This window comes from Musa acuminata, chromosome BXJ2-10, assembly GCF_036884655.1.
Source record: "Musa acuminata AAA Group cultivar baxijiao chromosome BXJ2-10, Cavendish_Baxijiao_AAA, whole genome shotgun sequence".
In the NCBI taxonomy this organism is placed as follows: Eukaryota; Viridiplantae; Streptophyta; class Magnoliopsida; order Zingiberales; family Musaceae; genus Musa; species Musa acuminata.
In genome coordinates, this window is record NC_088347.1 from 17215105 (window position 1) to 17234494 (window position 19390).

The window sequence follows — 19390 nt, forward strand, 5'->3', positions numbered from 1 at the left end:
ACCGCCAGAGCTCAAGTTTCGAGCTCTGCCAGGCGATGCAACCATCGAGCTCAGTCTTCGAGCTCTGGCAGAGAGGTGCATCAGCTTGAGCTCAGTCTCGAGCTCTGCCAGGTGATGCAATCACCAAGCTCAGTCTTCGAGCTCTGGCAAAGAGGTGCATCAGCCTGAGCTCAGTTTCGAGCTCTGCCAGGTGATGCAACCACCGAGCTCAGTTTCGAGCTCTGCCAGGTGATGCAACCACCAAGCTCAGTCTTCGAGCTCTGCCAGGTGATGGAACCATCGAGCTCAGTCTTCGAGCTCTGGCAGAGAGAAGCAATCGCCTGAGCTCAGTCTTCGAGCTCTGCCAGGCGGTGCCACCTCTCCAGTCAAGAGGTGCAACCGCCTGATCCCAGAATTCTGGGATTTGATCGATTTGATCGTTTTGAGCTCGAATTTTGAATTGGGTTGGGGCCTATAAATACCCCACCCATTCAGCACTGAAAAGAAATAGACCTACACCGAAATCTTGATCTTTTTTGTGATTCTAAGAGCTCAAAAGTGTTGTAAAGCCTTTAAGTCTCCTCCTTCTGTTCTTCAAGTTTTCAGTTGTAAAGTGAGGAGAGAAAGGTCTGTAAAGGTTGTCTCCTGAGCCTGTCAAAAGGAGAGAAATTGTAAAAGGGCAGTTTGGCCTTCGCCTATTGAAGGAAGGCCTCTAGTTGACGTCGGCAACCTCGTCGGTGGAGGAAGCCAAAAGTGGAGTAGGTCAAGGCTGACCGAACCACTCTAAATCTCTGGTTTGCGTTTATTTTCGAGCACTTTATCATTACTGCAAACCTCCTTCATTACTACTGCTCTCTGCGCTTTCACGAACAAGTTTTAAGTGCTGTTCTTCCGAATCTGCATTCAGACGTAAATTCGTATTTTCATACATTACAGTTTACGTTTACATTTGATTCTGCAGAACTGTCTTCCGTGCTTTTACGAACGAGCTTCTTTGCAGTTTATACTTACATTTTGATCCTATTGATAACTGCAAACTGTCCTCTACAATTTTACGAACGAGTTTCAACATTTAGATGTAAAACTGCATTCAGACGTAAATCGGCTTTCCTCGCTCAATCATCAGATCTCAGTTCACGTTTACGTCTTGATTTCAACTGCATATTGCCTTCTGCGAGTATACAAACTAGTTTCAACGTTTAGACGTAAATCTGCGTCTAGACGTAAAACTGCGTTTAGACGTAAATCTGCATTTAGACGTAAATCTGAGTTTAAGACGTAAATCTGAGTTTAGACGTAAATCTGCGTTTAGACGTAAAACTGCGTTTAGACGTAAATCTGCGTTTAGACGTAAATCTGCGTTTATACGTAAATCTACGTTTAGACGTAAAACTGCGTTTAGACGTAAATCTGAGTTTAGACGTAAACTGCGCTTAGACGCAAAACTGCGCTTAGACGCAATCTGCGCTTAGACGCAAACTGCACTTAGATACAAACTGAGAATTTGCTTTTGCATCATAATAGTTTTTGAACGAACGCAGCTTTTGGTTTTTAATCGCTGTAAGATTTCCGCTGCACTAATTCACCCCCCCCCCCTCTTAGTGCTCTCGATCCTAACAGGAACATGTTAATGTATTCAAGCTAAAGCTTCTTCAATAATTGTTCTTATCTTTCATCAAGAAGATAAGAACAATTATTGAAGAAATTTTATTGAAGAAGCTTTATTAAAATAGCTTTAGCTTTACATTAACATGTCCTGCTCCCATGCTCCCGCAAGTGCTCTATCAAATATACCAATCTTGAATTTATGCAAAGCACAGTTTACGAGTCAGACTACAACAAATATACCTATCATATATAAATCATTGTTGCTGTTGTTGCTATTGCTGCGATGGCGATGACTACAACAAAGGAGAAAGCTATAATAGTGGACGTTGGCACAGAATGACAATGGAGAAGACAGTTCTTTTGTTGCCGGAGATGGAGAAGCAACAGTGATGAGTCAATAGCGAGAAGAGAGCTTACTCTAGGTAAGCGGCTCTGATACCATGATGGAAAGAATAGAAGAAGCTTTAGCTTAAATACATTAACATGTTCCTTCTCTATGAATTTTTCTCAATAGAATATAGGATTTTCTTTGATAGAGAGATTTTCTCATATAGAATGAGATCGAATCAGACTCATTATCCTTCATTGATGATCAAAATCTACACTAATAATTATCATCATGATTATATTAGTTAATTTGAGTTAAAAATATATTTTGATATTTTATAATCATGATAATCAAAAAATTTAAAATTTAAAGAATATCAAATAGGAAAATGACTGTGAGTTGATAGAGAACATCCACAAGGCTATATAAATGAATTTCTAAATTTACAAGGATAAATATATTAACATCAATTTTATGGGAAATATATTAATGTGTAAGTAAGATAGGTACAAAACTCACCCCTACAGTACAGAAATAAGAGGATTTAATGACGGAGTATGATTGGTGATGCCAATTGACCACCGTGTTATCCATCCTTTATATAGGTAAGAAATTGTAGCCTTCTTCTGAACCAAATATCATGGACATAATTCAATATGTTGATACGCTCCTTTTTCTTTACTGAATCATCTCAGATCAATTTAAAATATCCAAAACATAATTTAAATTATTTATCATATTTAGGAAATATCTCCGTCAATTTCCCACCCACTCCCACTCTCTCTCTCTCTCTCTATCACAGCATCCTTAAAGCTCCCATCTTTTTGATTGGTTCTCTCCCACTCGCACATCTCTGTAACGCGGTGGCGCCTATAAAGTGAGGACAGCGGCAAGCGAGTAAATATCCAATCTGACATAAACCATTGGGAACAGCGCACGAACACATGGACATTCCGCTTGATGACCGTCCGACGCATGAGCTGGAGAGCATCATCGTCGCCCACGGCGACCAGATCCAGCCGGCTGCTTCCAATCCCCCGCCCCCGAGAGCCTCCGGGCCGTCGGGGAGCCTCGCCCGGACCCTGCTGTCTCAGCCATCCAAGATCATGGCCGGGGTGCAGGGGTTCGCGTCCCGGGTCGGCGGGGATAAGAGGCATCCCGGGAGGACGACGGCAGCGTCCGGCGCCAAGGGGCTTCGGTTCCTCGACAAGAAGGCCGGCGGCTGGAAGGCCGTTGAGAAGCGCTTCGACCAATTCGCCGTCGACGGCAGGCTTCCCAAGGAGAGCTTCGGCCGCTGTATCGGTGAGTCTCTCTTGCTCGTCTGCCGGTACACGTTCTTCAGCTTAGTCACCTGGTCGGGGTTGCCTTTCCCAAGGCATGGGCGAGTCGCAGGAGTTCGCTAGCGAGCTATTTGTTGCTTTGGCAAGGAGGGGGAACATGACGCCAGAACATGGCATCACCAAAGACGAACTGAAGGAGTTCTGGCAGCAAATGACCGACCAAAACTTCGACTCTCGGCTGCAGATCTTCTTCGACATGTACTCAATCATTCTCTCACCATAAACTGCTTTCAGCAGCACTGAATTGACCATCACATCATCTGCTCTGTCAACACAACAGGTGCGACAAGAACGGCGACGGGAAGCTCTCAGAAAACGAGGTGAAAGAGGTACCAATCTTCCTAAACCGCTCGATTGATCCCCCATCTTCATGTTCTCAAGCACCGTTGTTTGTCTCCTCAGGTCATCGGTCTCAGTGCCTCAGCAAATAAGCTTTCCAAGTTGAAAGCGCATGCAGCGAACTACGCTGCTCTCATAATGGAGGAGCTCGACCCAGACGGTCTTGGGTACATCGAGGTAAAAGAAAGGCAAATTTCTTCGATCAGTAGAGAGTAATCACACAAGCGCTTACTGGTGACGACCTTTCGCTCCAGATTCGGCAGCTGGAGACACTGATTCGAGGGATGGTGAGCTCACAGGTAACCGAGAGAACACTGAAACGTTCACACGGGCATGCAAGAAGGATGATACCGAAGCGATACAGATACCCGGTCAACAGATTTGTGGGCAAGGCTACAGATTTCGTTCTGGACAACTGGAAGAGAATATGGGTTTTCTCCCTCTGGTTGACCCTGAACGCCGTCCTGGCTGCGTGGAAGTTCTACCAGTACGAGAGAAGAGCAGCATTTGAGGTGATGGGCTACTGCGTCTGCGTAGCCAAGGCTGCGGCTGAGACCCTGAAGCTAAACATGGCTCTGATCCTCATCCCTGTTTGCCGCAACACCCTCACAAGGCTCAGATCGACTTGCCTCAGCTCCGTATTCCCTTTTGATGACAACATCAACCTCCACAAGGCCATTGCACTGGCGATCACAATCGGGACTCTGGTGCACACTCTTGCTCATGTGACCTGTGACTTCCCGAGGCTGATCACATGCCCCGAATCAAAGTTCATGAGACTACTGGGACCTAATTTCCACTACAAGCAGCCCACCTATGCATCTCTGTTAGCAAGTGTTCCCGGGATCACTGGTATCCTCATGATCATCATCATGGCGTTCTCCTTCACTCTGGCAACACACTCTTTTAGGAGGAGTGTGGTGAAGCTACCACCGCCCCTCCACCATTTAGCTGGTTTCAATGCGTTTTGGTACGCTCACCATCTCCTGGCCGTCGTTTATGTCCTTCTGATCGTCCATTCCTACTTCCTATTCCTCACCAAGGAATGGTACAAGAAGACGGTAGGTCATGATGCTTTGTACTTCGGCATGGAGCAATGACACAGACTTAATTACCTGCATTTGCGCAGACATGGATGTATCTTACGATTCCCCTCCTCTTTTATGCCTGTGAGAGATTGATTCGGAAAGTTCGTGAGAAAAGCATTGGCGTCAGCATCGTTAAGGTATGCTGCTCATAAATATATCGAGATTTAGAGGTATTCATGCACTGATGTATCGATCATACAGGCAGCTATATATCCAGGCAACGTCCTTTCGATACATATGAGGAAGCCACCAGGTTTCAGATACAAAAGTGGGATGTACCTGTTCGTCAAATGTCCGGATGTCTCACCTTTCGAATGGTATCAGCTTAGCTTCAGATTGAGTTGGATTACAGGGTTGCATTTCCTCTGCTCACCTTCTTGTTGATGATTTCAACAGGCATCCGTTCTCGATTACTTCTGCACCGGATGACGAGCACTTGAGTGTTCATATCCGAACCCTGGGAGACTGGACGACCGAGCTAAGAAATCTCTTCGGAAAAGTTGGTTTAAGTAGAAAGATTGTTCTTGATGTCAGGCAATATCAGATTGCAAGTTCATAGTACTTAGCAGAGATCTTCTTGACGCAGGTCTGTCAGGCGCAGGTTACTCTGAAGAAGGCTAATCTGGTGAGACTCGAAACCACAGTCGTCGCAGATGTTCAATTCGACGATGCAAGGTGATGAGAACTCTGCATTATTAGAAGTGACATTTGATAGCAGATAAGATTTTCCCAATTGCAGGAGAAAATTTCCTCAACAAAGCAACGTCGTGCAGTTGGAAAACTATTATCTGCTATCAACATTAACCATGAGTAATACACACACACACTCTCTCTCTGCTACTTCAGATTCCCAAAGCTTTACATTGATGGGCCATATGGCGCACCAGCTCAAGACTACAAGAAGTACGACATTCTTTTGCTCATCGGATTAGGAATCGGTGCAACTCCATTCATCAGCATCCTGAAGGATCTCCTCAACAACATAAAGTCCAACGAAGTATATACCACATTCGCAGACATCGTCATGCACTTGCATGCACTGTTGGTTGACAAGCTCAAAACTCATGCAGGAAACACACGACGCAGCTGCAAACTTCATCCAAGGAAATGGCCCTGGAAGAGCTTACTTCTACTGGGTGACCAGGGAACAAGGATCATTTGAATGGTTCAAAGGTGTCATGAACGAAGTTGCAGAGAGTGACCACCATGTACTAATTAAGCATCACTGCTTCCTTGAATCCATTTCGCACAGAACCACAATTGACAGGAAATGGTTGGATTTGCAGAATGTCATAGAGATGCACAACTACTTGACGAGCGTGTACGAAGAAGGTGATGCAAGGTCAGCCCTCATCGCCATGATTCAGTCACTGCAGCACTCCAAAAGTGGCGTTGACATCGTCTCTGGGAGTCGGGTAACTAATTGACCATCTATAATGTAGTGATTCAGATAGAAGAAGAAAGATTGATCCGTTCTGGTTCCTGACTCATGCACGACAGATACGAACACACTTCGCGAGGCCAAACTGGAGGAAAGTGTTCTCGGACTTGGCCAATGCCCACAAAGATTCTCGAATCGGTGAGCTTTTCTCGAATTCTTAGTATATGTCGTTGTCATCTTCACTTTCTGGATTCCTGACATGGGGGTGTTGCAGGTGTTTTCTACTGTGGATCAGCAACTCTTACAAAGCATCTCAGGGAGCTGTCACAAGAATTCAGCCATGACAGCGCCACTCGTTTCGATTTCCACAAGGAGAACTTCTAAAGAAGAGACCAGATGATGTTGATAGGCAATTTATTGTTGTATACGAGACGAAAAAGGAGTAATTAAGTAGTACAGTCCTGTAAAAATCTGTGTTGGTTGATGTTCCGGTGCATGGTAAAGATTAAGAACAGGTGTGAAGCAATAAGGAATGATTCACAATCCCCAACTTGATTCCAGGATGACTCAAAGCGTGTTCATTTACTCCATCATACTATATTGAAGCAATGCTATTTGGTTTATCTTTGCTTAGAGTTCCTGCTCACTGGTCATAATCGCAACTCTTCCTGTAGAAAGTACCTTCAACTGATATTGAGTCGGTAAGAAAGTAAGAAGCCTCTCCTGCAGGCCGAATTCCTTTTGAATAGATGCCGTTCTCCCGAGCGAGTGCTCACTTTGTGTGCTTTAAGGATTGAGTACAAAAGACTGAGCTTGCAGATCATCTGCAGCATACAAAAAGTGAGAACTATGGGATCTACCAATACATTGTTAGCAGCTCTCGGGATGTGATTTAACTTAAGTTTGCCAACAACCAAAAAAAGATGTCTCAAAAAGACATCATCGCAAAAACAAGGGGATGAGGTTTAAGCCTGTACAAAACAGACATGATATCAATTTTCTTGTCCTATATACATAAATATTTAGGTTAATTATAAATTTTTTATATAATAATTATCTTTAATATTTTGATTCTTATTTTTTAAAATTATATTGAGATCTTTATATTTATGAAAATTTAAGATGGTTAAAAAGATAATTTTATAGAATTAAAAATTAAAAAAATTGATGAAATATAAGAACTCTCATTATTTATTTATTATGATGTAATCATAAATTTTTTCTTTGGACGTAATAAGATGTTCAAATCATTTAAAAGAATCCTCTTAAGAAATTATATATTTAATCCGATGATTGGATTCTTAATGTCAACGCAAGTCGAAAGAAACTGTGGGCGAGAATCCAACATGGGTCTTGGTTCCACATATCGGATCGGGTTTCTAAAGCGTCGGATCGAATCCAAGTTATCCCGGGTCTGATCCAACTCAGATCCGTCTACATCGGCCAAGCCCGTACCGTGCCTTTGTCGATCCGCACCGAGATCGATGGTTCCTTGTTGTGGTAGCAAAGCCCGTTCGCCCATGGAAGGCAAGTGAGCAACCCAGGGAGGAAGGGCGACAGCCATCACCACCAGTGCTCCCTCTCTCGGGGTCTCTGCCTCTGTACCGTCTCCGCCTTCTTCGGACCAGCTGCACGGTTGAGGAAAGCGACGATCAGGTGAGACGTTGCTCGTGTTTGTGTTGACCTACCGTGCCGTTTAAATTCTTGATCTTCGATTGAATTCTTTTTCTTTCCCGAGGAATGCATCTGATTTGTGTTGTTTCTTTTCTGATCAAATCTTTGTTTGATTGGGGAAAAACGAATAAAGAAGTGATCTTGATCGCTGTGCGAGAATAAACTCAGCCCTAGTTTTTAGCGCATCGATTAGGGTTCTTCGTCTTTGACGAGCTATAAAGTAAAGACTTCGGGCAAGGAAACCCATCTAGAAGACGATTTCCGTGGGGTTTCAAGCAATTATCTTTGTCCTTGTGAGGAGTATCATCTATTTGTGCTGTCTGCACGGGGATCGTGGGTGTGCGTGTGTCTAGGACCTGTGGTTTTCTCAGACATTGGTTGTAGTTGAAGTATGCGCACTTACTTCTCATCTCTCCTAAAGGCTACGAAGATTAGAAATCATATGAACAGTTTGCAGTGATCTTTGGCTACGGTGTCGATGTTCTTGCTGATTTCAGGCCTGGTTGAGGGTTTCAGGTTTTAGGCCACTCATTGACAAACTTGGGATCAAGAAAGGTGGCACTCTGAGGCTTTTGATGGAATGGTCATCGGTGTCTTGGGTTTTGGCACAAAAAGTATTCGATGAAATGAACATGGGAATCTGATCACCAAATTAGTGTAAGAATCTCTGAGACAGCCTCTGATATCACGAAAGATGAGGAGAATTCTATGGCCGGCTGCGTGCAATCAACCAATACCAATGGAAGGTTTGATGATATATTTTGATGCGACCTTTGTCATCTCTAAGGTGCTCGACAGAGATAAGGTGGATCGTCTACAGCTTCAACTCGTGAAGGTGGTGGAGATATGCTAACGTTTGATTTGAACAATTTATACGATGTTATGCTTGAATATAGGATACTTGGGTTCACGTGATCAGGATTACAATAGGGATCACATTGTGATCTAAGATCAGGATGAAGATTGGAACCAGAATCATTTTGGTCAGATATGTAGAGCCAAATAGAAAGTTTTAAGTGAAAATTATCTAAAAGATCAAGATAGGAAAAAGTGTGTTGTGTGCTAGAATTTCTAGGATATATTTTTATACATGTTTATGAAATTTGATGATCCTTATGTGTGACTTACAAATGCGATGGCATCAACTTTCTCTTCTTCTCTCCACCGGTTATGGTGGCATCCTACAGCCACTAGTAGGATGGTTCATTTACTTTGGGTTTGGAATGGCTTGTTGATATGATAGTGTTGGAAGATTTTGTTTAGAAAGAGGCTTTTCTCTCCTTTTTCTTTCTGTTCTCTCTCTGTTTCTGTTAATCTCACCTGGCTCTTCCTCTTTTCTCTTTTCCTCTTGCTTTTCTTCTCTCATTCTCTCATTCTCTCAACCCTCCCTTTTCCCCTCTCATTTCATCCAATGCAACTCAGAACTGACTGCCGCAAGTGACATGCGGTCAGCTCTGCCATTTTTTTGCCCACTCCTTTTTATTCTTTTATTTTTCCCTCTTTTTTCTTTGTGGTCAGCTCCTTTCTGTTATGTTCTTGTTTCCCTCCATTGATCTGTTCCTCGGCAGCAAAATCCGCACGGAACGGGCTGAATCTGACACCCGGTGAATGAGAGTGGAACTGGTAGTATTTGGTAGATTGTGAACCAGTCTTGATGTACCATATGGAAATTGTTACTCTCTATTTTTCCAACCTCCAAAAACAGGTAATGGCTGTTTAGATGTAACACACATGGTGGTATGTTCTTGGTCTGATTGCGTCTAATCAGCCTGTAAAAGTTTGGTTGTTCTGAAATTACCCCTAATGTGATAACTAATGGATATTGATTTGTTATATTTAGCAATGATAGTTCTATACCTCTTTTAACTTAAAAAGACCACTTCAAGACAAAGCCATATAAAACTTTTTCCTCCAATTGTTTAGCTGTTTCAATGAGGCAATGGAAGATAAGAAATAAAACAATAACCTATATTGTGATTGTGGAAGAGATTACTGCTAATGCAAACTCATTTAAGAGCTTGTCCAATGCTATTAGAACCCGAAGTATTGGTGAACAATAAACTCCAACAGTAGAAATCTGAAGTTGTTCTGTGCACGTTTAAAGCATCTGCTCGTTGCTTCGTAGTCATCATTAGTGTTAGATAGTATTGTTCGAAAGGAGATTTCAATACATCTTTGGGAATATTCCTTCACTGTTATAGCATGATTAAGAACCACAAGTAAAACTTTTATTGATATCCTTGAACAACTCCGATCGATATGATATGGAAGTTAGTAGGGCAAGATTGTTCTATTGGTTAGTGCTCTTCTATAGGAAATCACCAGCTAGCAACAGCCCTCCAACTTTTCTTGAGACTAAGGCCTTTGTGATTTTAGAGAAACCTCATTTCTTATGATGAATGACAACTTATCTACTACGGTCTAGGGACCTACAAACAACCTAAAGCCATTTTTTATATTTATCTATCATCTTTTTGTTTTCATAATTCTTAGGTACATTTGATATGTCATGTTCTTATGCACATACATGCAGTATAGTTAGTATTGTGAAAGCCACCATCATGATATTTTCCTTACTCCCATTCAGAGATGCTGACTCTTCCTTTTCGTTTAGGTTGCACTGCAGAGCGGTGCAAGATGGGGATAATAAGGAGCAGCTTCTCATTTCTACTGGGAGCTGGTTGCGGTATTTATGTTGCACAGAACTACAATGTCCCCAACGTAAAGAAGCTCATCAATACTTATATTTTCGTGGCGAAACACATAGAAGAAACCTACAGGAAGCCTAAGAAAGACGAAGACTAGTCACAAGAATTCATTAGCTGAAGTCATGCCAATAAGGCCGATTATGGTCCACATAACAACACAATACTTTCTTTGGTGAGCACATGTACTTGTAAAAAATCATCGTCACCTCATGCTTAGTTTCAATGGATACTGAGCACTTCATTGTGGCTCTTCTCCTTTGAGGTTTTGTGGATGGAAGACCTTGAAACTTAAATGTAGCAGCTTATTTTGTGTGGATGAAAGATTTGTATGTTTGCAGCTCGCCGGGCCGGTTTATGTGGATGATTCTGTTGAAAGATAATAACCACTTCCAACTCAAGAGAGCTCATATAACATTCCAATTTATTTTCACAGGAGTCTACAATCATTTTAACTTGGATGAGATTTCAGTCTCTTGGGTCAATGATTCATGATCAATAAAGTTATTTGATTAGTTATGTTGTTACGGAAAGTGGGACTTGCCTATCTTGAATTTGAATCAGTGATACAGACTCAATAAGCTTATGGGGTCAAGTATCTTGAATTTGAATCAGTGATACAGACTCAATAAACTTATGGGGTCAAGTATCTTGAATTTGAATCAGTGATACAGACTCAATAAGCTTATGGGGTCAATTATCTCATCGAATTGAATCATATCACAGTTAGTTCAATCTAACTTGAAAAGGACCAAAAACAACCAATAATGTAACACATTATCAAACTGTAAACATAAACTTGGACTAATAGAGAAATCTACCTCCAACATAACACCAGGCATTCATATGTATTTCTCGAACCAACTTCTCAGAAGAGGTAGCACAGAATCCATCAAACAAGTATAGGAAAATTCATCGTCCTTGGGATAGCACATCTGCATTTTAAATGGTAGTTGCAACAATTTAGTTGGATAGAAAAATCCATCAAACTTCCCTCCAACTTTCGAGACAAAATTTACAGCCAAAAAAAGTCATGTTTAGTAGCTGCATTTTACCATGGTCACAATATAAGAATCAGAATTTGTGGGTGTAGTATACAAATTTTGACCAGTATCAAGAAACGGCATGGCACAAAATGTGTGCTATGTAAAGCAACATGAATCATGGCAGTGGCATGGCAGACACTATATAAATTTTATTTCTATCCATTGCTTGTATCTGATTTTTGCCAACTCAGATCTCCTAAAAGACTACATCTCAACTCCACTGGAATAGTCTGACTCACCAACCATGCATCAAAGTAAGCATACCTTGCACCTTGCAAGTAATACCAACTAACTACTTTGTGGTAAACCAGCTAAAAGATGTAAAATTTGAACAAAGCATTTATAAAGAATGAGAACTCACTTGATGGAACATTATCAAAACATGGTAAAAAAAAAGGATTAAGAGGAATATTATCACAGATGAACAATTGCTACACCAAAACCGTAACAATGAAATTTTTGTAGTGGCACCTAATGAATGAATTAAAATAAAGAATTTGTTGTGCCACGTAAAGATGAGTTTTCCATCAACTCTGTACAGTTCACAACTTTCTGTGTTTGATGGTAACATGTATCTATCCACGAGCAATCCAGTGGTGAAATTATAATAATTTTCTGCAATAAATCTTGTTGGTGCTCTCTTCAAATGATTTTATTAGTTTTTACATTGACCAATCCACTGCATGATAAAACAAGAAGCATCAAGGTCATAATAGGATGTCAATATATTCAAATCTGCAGGTGGATAACTTTTGCATCTTTTTTATGACAATTATTTAATATCCTTGTACTAAATAATAAAATTGATGTTTTATAAGTATATCAAATTACACTAATGAATTATTTACCATTGCTTTTTTATTTTTCTACTATACTATTTTTATCTTCTTTATTATAGTTTCAATGTAATTTTTTAGAAGTTAGATATCTTACAGAACACTAAGGTATAAGAGTTTTTAGTATATAATATTTTATTTCCTCAAATTGCACTTTATTTTTAATTTTGTGCTCATTTTATGACTTCTTATATTTCTTAAATTTTAGATTGTTTCCCTGGCAATTCTGATCCCACCAATCCTCCAATTAATCTTGCCAATTTCGATTGTATCATCTCTAGATGATTTTGGTCCTAACACATATTTGATGAGCTCTCCCTAAGACTATTAAACATGACAGCTATGAATTCATAACAAGCTCATGCTAACCAATTCAAATCAAACTTCCAGTGCCTCTAGATTCTTTTTTGGTCATTGTTACACAAAAAAATCATTTATGAGATATATGTTTCAACTTAATAACATACTTAAAGAGGTAGAATAATGCTAATAGTATTTCTAAGATCTCCAGGCATGCAGTCAGAAAAAAAAAAAAAAGAATGTTTTAAATATCTCCAACAACATTAAAAGAGACACATTTCCAGAAACCTTTCCTTTCTCCTAAGGTATATATGAAAATGAAAAGATTGTTTAATGATGGCAAAGTATTTGTCCCATTTCATACCTGTCCTAAACTTGTAGTTAATCTTCTAAAATGATGCTACCCTGGCATATTGGTATTCCCTTTCTGGGAAGGCTCATCTGATCTATGGAAAGTATAATGTCGCAACATATTAGAAAATGAACCACAATCCTCTTCTCTGTCTCGTTTACTGAAGGTACCCCAATTAAGAAAAAAGTTAGCATATGCTTTAATAATGCAAACTCCTGATTTTATCTGATCCGCTACAACCTAAAAATCACTGTACAAGAAAGATAACCTGCTAAAGTTTCTGAGTTCCTAGAGCCCTCTCATGAGCTCTCTTATACTTACTGACATGTAATAATCTGCTCACAACACTAATTGTGTCTGACTACATATTTGGCTAGTGATATCTATAAATACCTATGTCTTCTCTTGACAATCCAGGAATGCAGAATTGCAATGCAATTTGGAACACGGTCTGCTATACCTAATCCATATGATAACCAGCTGAATTCATATAATGACACACTTTATGTCCAACCCTACATTTTTTGTCTAAGGAATTTGTATGAATCTCCATTTTTCTCCTTGTCAATTCAGGCAAAAACTAATCATGTGATCAGTGTCTGCAAGAGTTCGTCTCAGTAGTCCACAATGCTTCACATCTTATCTGCAGATATTTCGTAGCCACCAAGATAGGAGAGAACACTATGAAAACTTAGACTCATAAGGAAAAATAAGATAAGCAGAGCAATGGATGGAGCATCCAAGATTCTAATGGACCATAGAAAAGTACAAGAACTGCTAAGCTTTTTCACTCTATAGAATAACATTACTAAATAAGAATAGAGACCACATCAGGAAGCAAACATACAAATGAATCTGCAGAGTTTCAGAGCTCGAACTCTTCCTCGCGCAGCACCATTTCCGCAGCCTCTTCCTCTTCGTCATCAAGCACGAAGTACTGATTCTTCTCCACTGGCCTAAACATATAAAACATGAAGATATAGAAGGCAAGGCTCGCTGTCTCTTCAGCCGCCACACTGACCCATCGGTACTTGTAAGATGCAATCGTCTTTAGCGCATAAACCACAATCCTCGTGAAGTACAGATACCCGATCACCACAATGTAGAACTGGCGGAAAAGAGAGAGCTTGGCGAGGTTCCTGGCAGCCTTTCCATCGGTCTTTGAGGTCTCACGGAGAGATCTAATTGACCAGACGATAGGGAACAAAATGGCGCAGCAGCAGATGACATCGATGAGGAGGAAGACCTGATTCCAGGTGACCCAGTCCCGGATGAAGGGCCCGGTCTCTCCAATCACGACTGACGCGATGTTGGCGATGACCTGAAGAGGGATCACGATCATTAGCACCTTCTTCTCTCGCTCCTGGAGGAAGGGCTTGAGGAAGGACCAGCCAGTGCCGATGAGGACGATGACGGTAAACAAGAGGACGCCTTTTAGGAACTGGAAGAGGTAGAAGAGGACGTCCCACCCGTGGGGGGTGCCGGTCTGGCGAATGTAGTGCTGGTCCTCAGCAGCGAAGACAAGGTTGAGGGCCTTGGTGAGGAGAAGGCCGGCCATGAGGTGGTGGATCCGGTGTGCGGCGAGGCGGTTCTTGAAGAGGGTGAGGTAGATCCAGACGGCAAAGAAGGCGATGTAAGCGGCGGCGAAGAAGGTGTAGAGGGAAGGAACGGGGGACTGGCCGACGGAGAGGAAGTCGCGGGAGCCATCAGGGCGGGCGTTGTACATCTCCGTGAAGACGGACATGGAGACCGCGGTCTCGGGGGCACAATTGGCGAAGAAGAGACTGTACTCGTCCGGGTGGGAGACGGGGAAGGAGCGATTCAAAGCGACGGAGGAACCCGGGGAAAGCTCGGCAAAGGTGAATAGGAGGCGGACGTAGGTGCTATGAAGCACGCATCCCAGGTTGGGTCCGGGGTTAGGGTTAGGGTTCGAGCGGTGATCATGCTGAGAATCGTAGGCCGCCTGGATGAGGCTCTCGTCGGAGAGGAAGAAGAAGCCGAGGAGGGCGGGGTCGGGGGTGCCGAGGGCGGAGGAGACGGAGACATCGGAGACGGCGATGGTCGCCTCTCCGCGAGGGGTGAAGCCGAACTTCTCGAAGAGGATGGTCGCCCGGGAGTCGGAGGAGATCTTGAGGTTCTTGATCTCCGCCAGGGACGAAGAGATCGAAGCGAGAACGACGAGAAGGAGCGGGAGAAGATGAATCCGTAGTGGCCTCGCCATGGAGATCAAGACTACACCTTCGCGACCGCGTCGGCGAGAGAGAGACTCTCGATTGAGTGGAGACCAGCGAAGACTGCGAGATGAAGTCGGTGGATGAAGGCGCGGTGTATTGTCTTCGCTCTTGAGCTGGTCCGGCAAGTGGTCCTACGCTAATCTACAACCGTCAGACAGACTTTAAGATTGATGACAGTTGCCGAGTGTAAAGCTTTACGTGGAGATCGGGCGAAGGAATAAAGTTTTGGGGCAACGGAGACTTCATCGCAAAGCAGTCAATAGCCAGTTATTATGCACTTAAGGAATAACGTAAGAAAACAAATGATGTGTACATGGCTTCAAATTTAAGAAGCATAGATTTAAATTGATTAAGGGAAAGGTAAAAGACGACTAAACACCTTAACTATATTATTTAATTCACAGATACGTTACCAAATTGGATCAGATATATGAAGTAATAGACCTCATGAGAGCAACGTGGGAGCTGAAACACCAGCCAAGACGCCCTGCTGAAGCCTTATTTTTTCAGCACAACCAGGGCTAAATATGCTACTTCAAGATGGTGTCTTCCACACATCCTAAGCGAGACAGATCATGACCAACCCAATTTGACTATGAATAGTCAACTATCTTTCTAAATGATATATTAATTTAGATAATATAATAATAAGTCATTTATTCGGAACATCGGACTGATTCGAGTAATTAGATGATGAGGACCCGATCGAGCCACCAAAGACCCCGTAGACTCGATTCCTAACGTTCTCGAGCGAGAACCACATCACCTCCCCTATTATAGCGTCGAAGTTCCTCAGCATCGTCCGACGCTGCTCGTAGAACTCCGAAAAGGCATGCACCACCATTTGCATTACTGCCTCCCTTACATTCTCTCACAATCCCCGTCCCCCACGATCATCCCGTTAAATTATGTGGCTCTTTAAATGTATTGACGATGCCATAAAAGATGATTTTGGGGTTATTGCAATGTAAGAGGAATTAAATCAATTTGAGAGGAATAAGGTATGGAAGCTTGTTCCTAGACCCAGTGACCATTTAGTCATTGGTACTAAATGGGTCTTTAGAAACAAGCAAGACGAAAATGGTATCGTGGTTAGAAACAAGGCTAGATTAGTGGCCAAAGGTTTCAACCAAGAAGAATGTATCGATTACGAAGAAACCTTCGCTCCCGTGGCTCGATTAGAAGCCATAAGGATGCTCCTTGCCTATGCTAGTAATAATAATTTTAAACAATTTCAAATGGATGTCAAAAGTGCTTTCTTGAATGATTTTATTTTCGAAGAAGTATATGTCAAACAACCTCCCGGATTTGAAAATTCTCTTCTTCCTAATCATGTATTCAAATTGACTAAGGCTCTCTATGGCTTGAAACAAGCTCCTAGAGCTTGGTATGAAAGACTTAGTTCCTTTCTTATTTTAAATAATTTTACCAAAGGCAAGGTTGATACTACATTGTTTATCAAACATTTTGAAAATAATTTTCTTATTGTGCAAATTTATGTTGACGATATTATTTTTGGCTCTTCGGATGAATCACTATGTGAATCATTTGCCAAATGTATGAGTCGTGAATTTGAAATGAGTTTAATGGGTGAATTAACTTTCTTTTTGGGATTATAAATCAAACAACTTAGTGATGGTATATTTCTTAACCAATCTAAATATACATTAGAATTGTTAAAACGATTTAACATGGATAATTCAAAAGCAATAAACACCCCTATGAGTACTGCGACTAAGTTAGATATGGATGAAAATAGTAAAAATTTCGATCAAAAGACATATAGGGGAATGATAGGTAGTCTACTCTACCTCATCGCGACTAGACCGGATATTATGTTTAGTATAGGACTTTGCGCTAGGTTTCAATCAAATCCTAAATTATCTCATCTTAAAAGTGTTAAAAGAATATTTAGGTATCTTAAAGGAACTCCAAATCTAGGACTGTGGTATCCAAAATCTGAAAATTTTGATTTAATAGCTTATGGAGATGTCGATTTTGGCGGATACAGGATAGATAGAAAAAGTACATCCGGAACATGCCAATTTTTAGGACATGCACTTGTTTCTTGGACTTCCAAGAAACAAAATTCTGTTGCACTATCTATGGCGGAAGCCGAGTACATTGCTGCAAGTGTATGTTGTGCACAAGTTGTTTGGATGAAAAATACATTAGAGGACTATGGAATTCACTTTAAAAATATTCCCATAAAATGTGATAATACTAGTGTCATATGTCTTACTAAAAATCCAATTCAGCACTCTAGAACTAAGCACATCGATGTTATGCATCATTTCATACGCGATCATGTCCTTAACAATGATGTTGTTCTAGAATTCATTGACAAAAAGCATCAATTAGCAGATATATTTACAAAAGCTTTGAATGAAGACCAATTTGAATTCATTAGAAGGAAATTAGGTATGTTAAATTGTCCCTAAGAATAAACTTGTTTGAATGAATTTTCCGTAAAGTTTTTCATTCTCTCTCCGTTCCTCGATGATTCTAATCCTTCTCTTTCGATTCTAAATAACATGTTAAATTATCTTATCCTTCTCTTTAGAATAAACGCCGCTCCCATCTGATCAAGATTAATGATTTTATGATATTTTGTGAATCTCGAAATTGATTTTGATGGCTTGATTATGAGTTTCAAGTTGACAATTTGAATTTAAATGAGTTTGTATTCGAATTATGATCTTGACTTATTGGAGTTACTACTTGAATTTTTTTTTTCTTAATCACAATCTCTTCCTTGTACACCTACAATTTTTGTTATTTATAGAAAGAAGAGATTTGATAAAATGGATGAATGTTGAATTTTTCTTTATGATGAACTCGGCATAAAGAAGGACAAGTAAAGCGTTCTGCCGTCCAATATCCTGACGTGATCTCCTCCGGCGCAACGCCAATTCCTCTTGCTTTAATTGTCTCATCCTGATCGAAGCATCCTACGTCACTCAAAACATAGATTAAATCATAAACACATATCAAGTGGTTTCATCATCAAAATACAAGATTCAACAATCTCCCCATTTTTGATGATGACAACCACTTGATGATGGAGTTAACCTTAACTCCCGGAGTTTAAACAAACTCCCCCTATCAATATGGCTTATTGATAGAAACTCTTGGATTCAAGAATCCAAGTAATATGTCATCATAAACTTATGCATAACATGTCATGTCATCATACTTCTCCCCCTTTTTCATCAACAAAAAAGAGAAGTTCCTACTCTTATGTGTTTAGTGATAAAAAGTTCCATACATTGCATGAAAAACATAATATCAAATTTTATCATTATGCAATCTAGCAATTAAAGATGTGTAAGTTTAGCATGTTTGCTTTTCTTGAGATAACAACTAATTGCTTCTCTTTAGACTACAAGCTAGCAATTTTCATAATATGCAAGTTTCAAGCTAGCAAAATTTTGCTTCCTTTGCAATGTTTGAGCTAGCAATTTTGCTTCCGTAACAAGTTAGCATGTTTTGTATTTTGAGATAGGCAAGATAGCACATTTGCTTTTTTTGAGATAGCAACTCTTTTGAGATAGTGATCTTAGCAAATTTTACATCATGCAAGGTAGCAAATTTTTGTGATGTTCAAGATAGTAAGTTCTTTCTTCTTTTTTGAGAAGTGCTATTTTTGCTTCCTTTACAAAGTGCAAGCTAGTAAAGTGTTTAAAAAAGTGAGCAAGTTTTGCAACATACAAGCTAGTAAAAATTTCGAAAGAAAATACAAGATAGCTTTCTTGTTGAAGTGTGTAAGCTATCGATTCTTGCTTCCTATTGTAATGTGCAGGTTGCAAGTCTTGCTTCTTGAGATAGGCAAGATAGTGATGTTCAAGAAGATAACTTTTGCTTCTTGAAATAAGCAAGTTAGCAATCTTTGTTACTTAAGATACGCAAGCTAGCAATCAAGTTTTTGCATCTTCTTGACTTGTGCAAGCTAGCTATCTCCCCCTTTGTCATTGTCAAAAAGAAGGAAAGACCCTTTACATCAATTATGACAAAGGTAAGTATCAATCTTATTTGTGCATCATCATATTTTCAAATTAGAATATGCATATTTTCAAAAACCTTATATTCATTCATGCACGATATTGAATAAATCGATCAATATTATGAGGATATCATACATGATACTAAAATTTTTAATTATTTGTCAACATTTTGATCA

The 19390-nt window shown here is 40.5% G+C and overlaps 3 protein-coding genes across 4 annotated transcripts; 2 read left to right on the forward strand and 1 right to left on the reverse strand.

Annotated features, from left to right (window-relative positions):
* The first annotated feature begins 2768 nt into the window (after positions 1-2768).
* On the forward strand, positions 2769-6686 carry LOC103999897 (putative respiratory burst oxidase homolog protein H). 2 transcript variants are annotated; one of them, XM_009421797.3, is made up of 14 exons: positions 2771-3217; positions 3291-3453; positions 3536-3584; positions 3658-3771; positions 3849-4655; positions 4724-4819; positions 4884-4999; positions 5079-5181; positions 5269-5357; positions 5529-5679; positions 5753-5890; positions 5969-6097; positions 6183-6261; positions 6338-6686. In XM_009421797.3, the coding sequence occupies exons 1-14, from the start codon at positions 2860-2862 to the stop codon at positions 6445-6447; spliced, it is 2502 nt and encodes an 833-aa protein (XP_009420072.2). In that variant the 5' UTR covers positions 2771-2859; the 3' UTR covers positions 6448-6686. The 2 variants fall into 2 exon arrangements, with proteins under 2 accessions (XP_009420071.2, XP_009420072.2); XM_009421796.3 differs by having other exon boundaries at positions 2769-3217; positions 5753-6097.
* Positions 6687-7550: 864 nt separating this feature from the next.
* On the forward strand, positions 7551-10782 carry LOC135624332 (uncharacterized). The gene is made up of 2 exons (XM_065127824.1): positions 7551-7719; positions 10352-10782. The coding sequence occupies exon 2, from the start codon at positions 10375-10377 to the stop codon at positions 10540-10542; it is 168 nt and encodes a 55-aa protein (XP_064983896.1). The 5' UTR covers positions 7551-7719; positions 10352-10374; the 3' UTR covers positions 10543-10782.
* A 345-nt stretch (positions 10783-11127) lies between these two features.
* Positions 11128-15294, reverse strand: LOC103999899 (protein CANDIDATE G-PROTEIN COUPLED RECEPTOR 7). The gene is made up of 2 exons (XM_009421799.3): positions 13824-15294; positions 11128-11377 (listed from the first exon to the last, which is right to left on the reverse strand). Exon 1 carries the CDS (start codon positions 15195-15197, stop codon positions 13842-13844), a length of 1356 nt encoding a protein of 451 aa, XP_009420074.2. The 5' UTR covers positions 15198-15294; the 3' UTR covers positions 11128-11377; positions 13824-13841.
* Positions 15295-19390: the final 4096 nt, after the last annotated feature.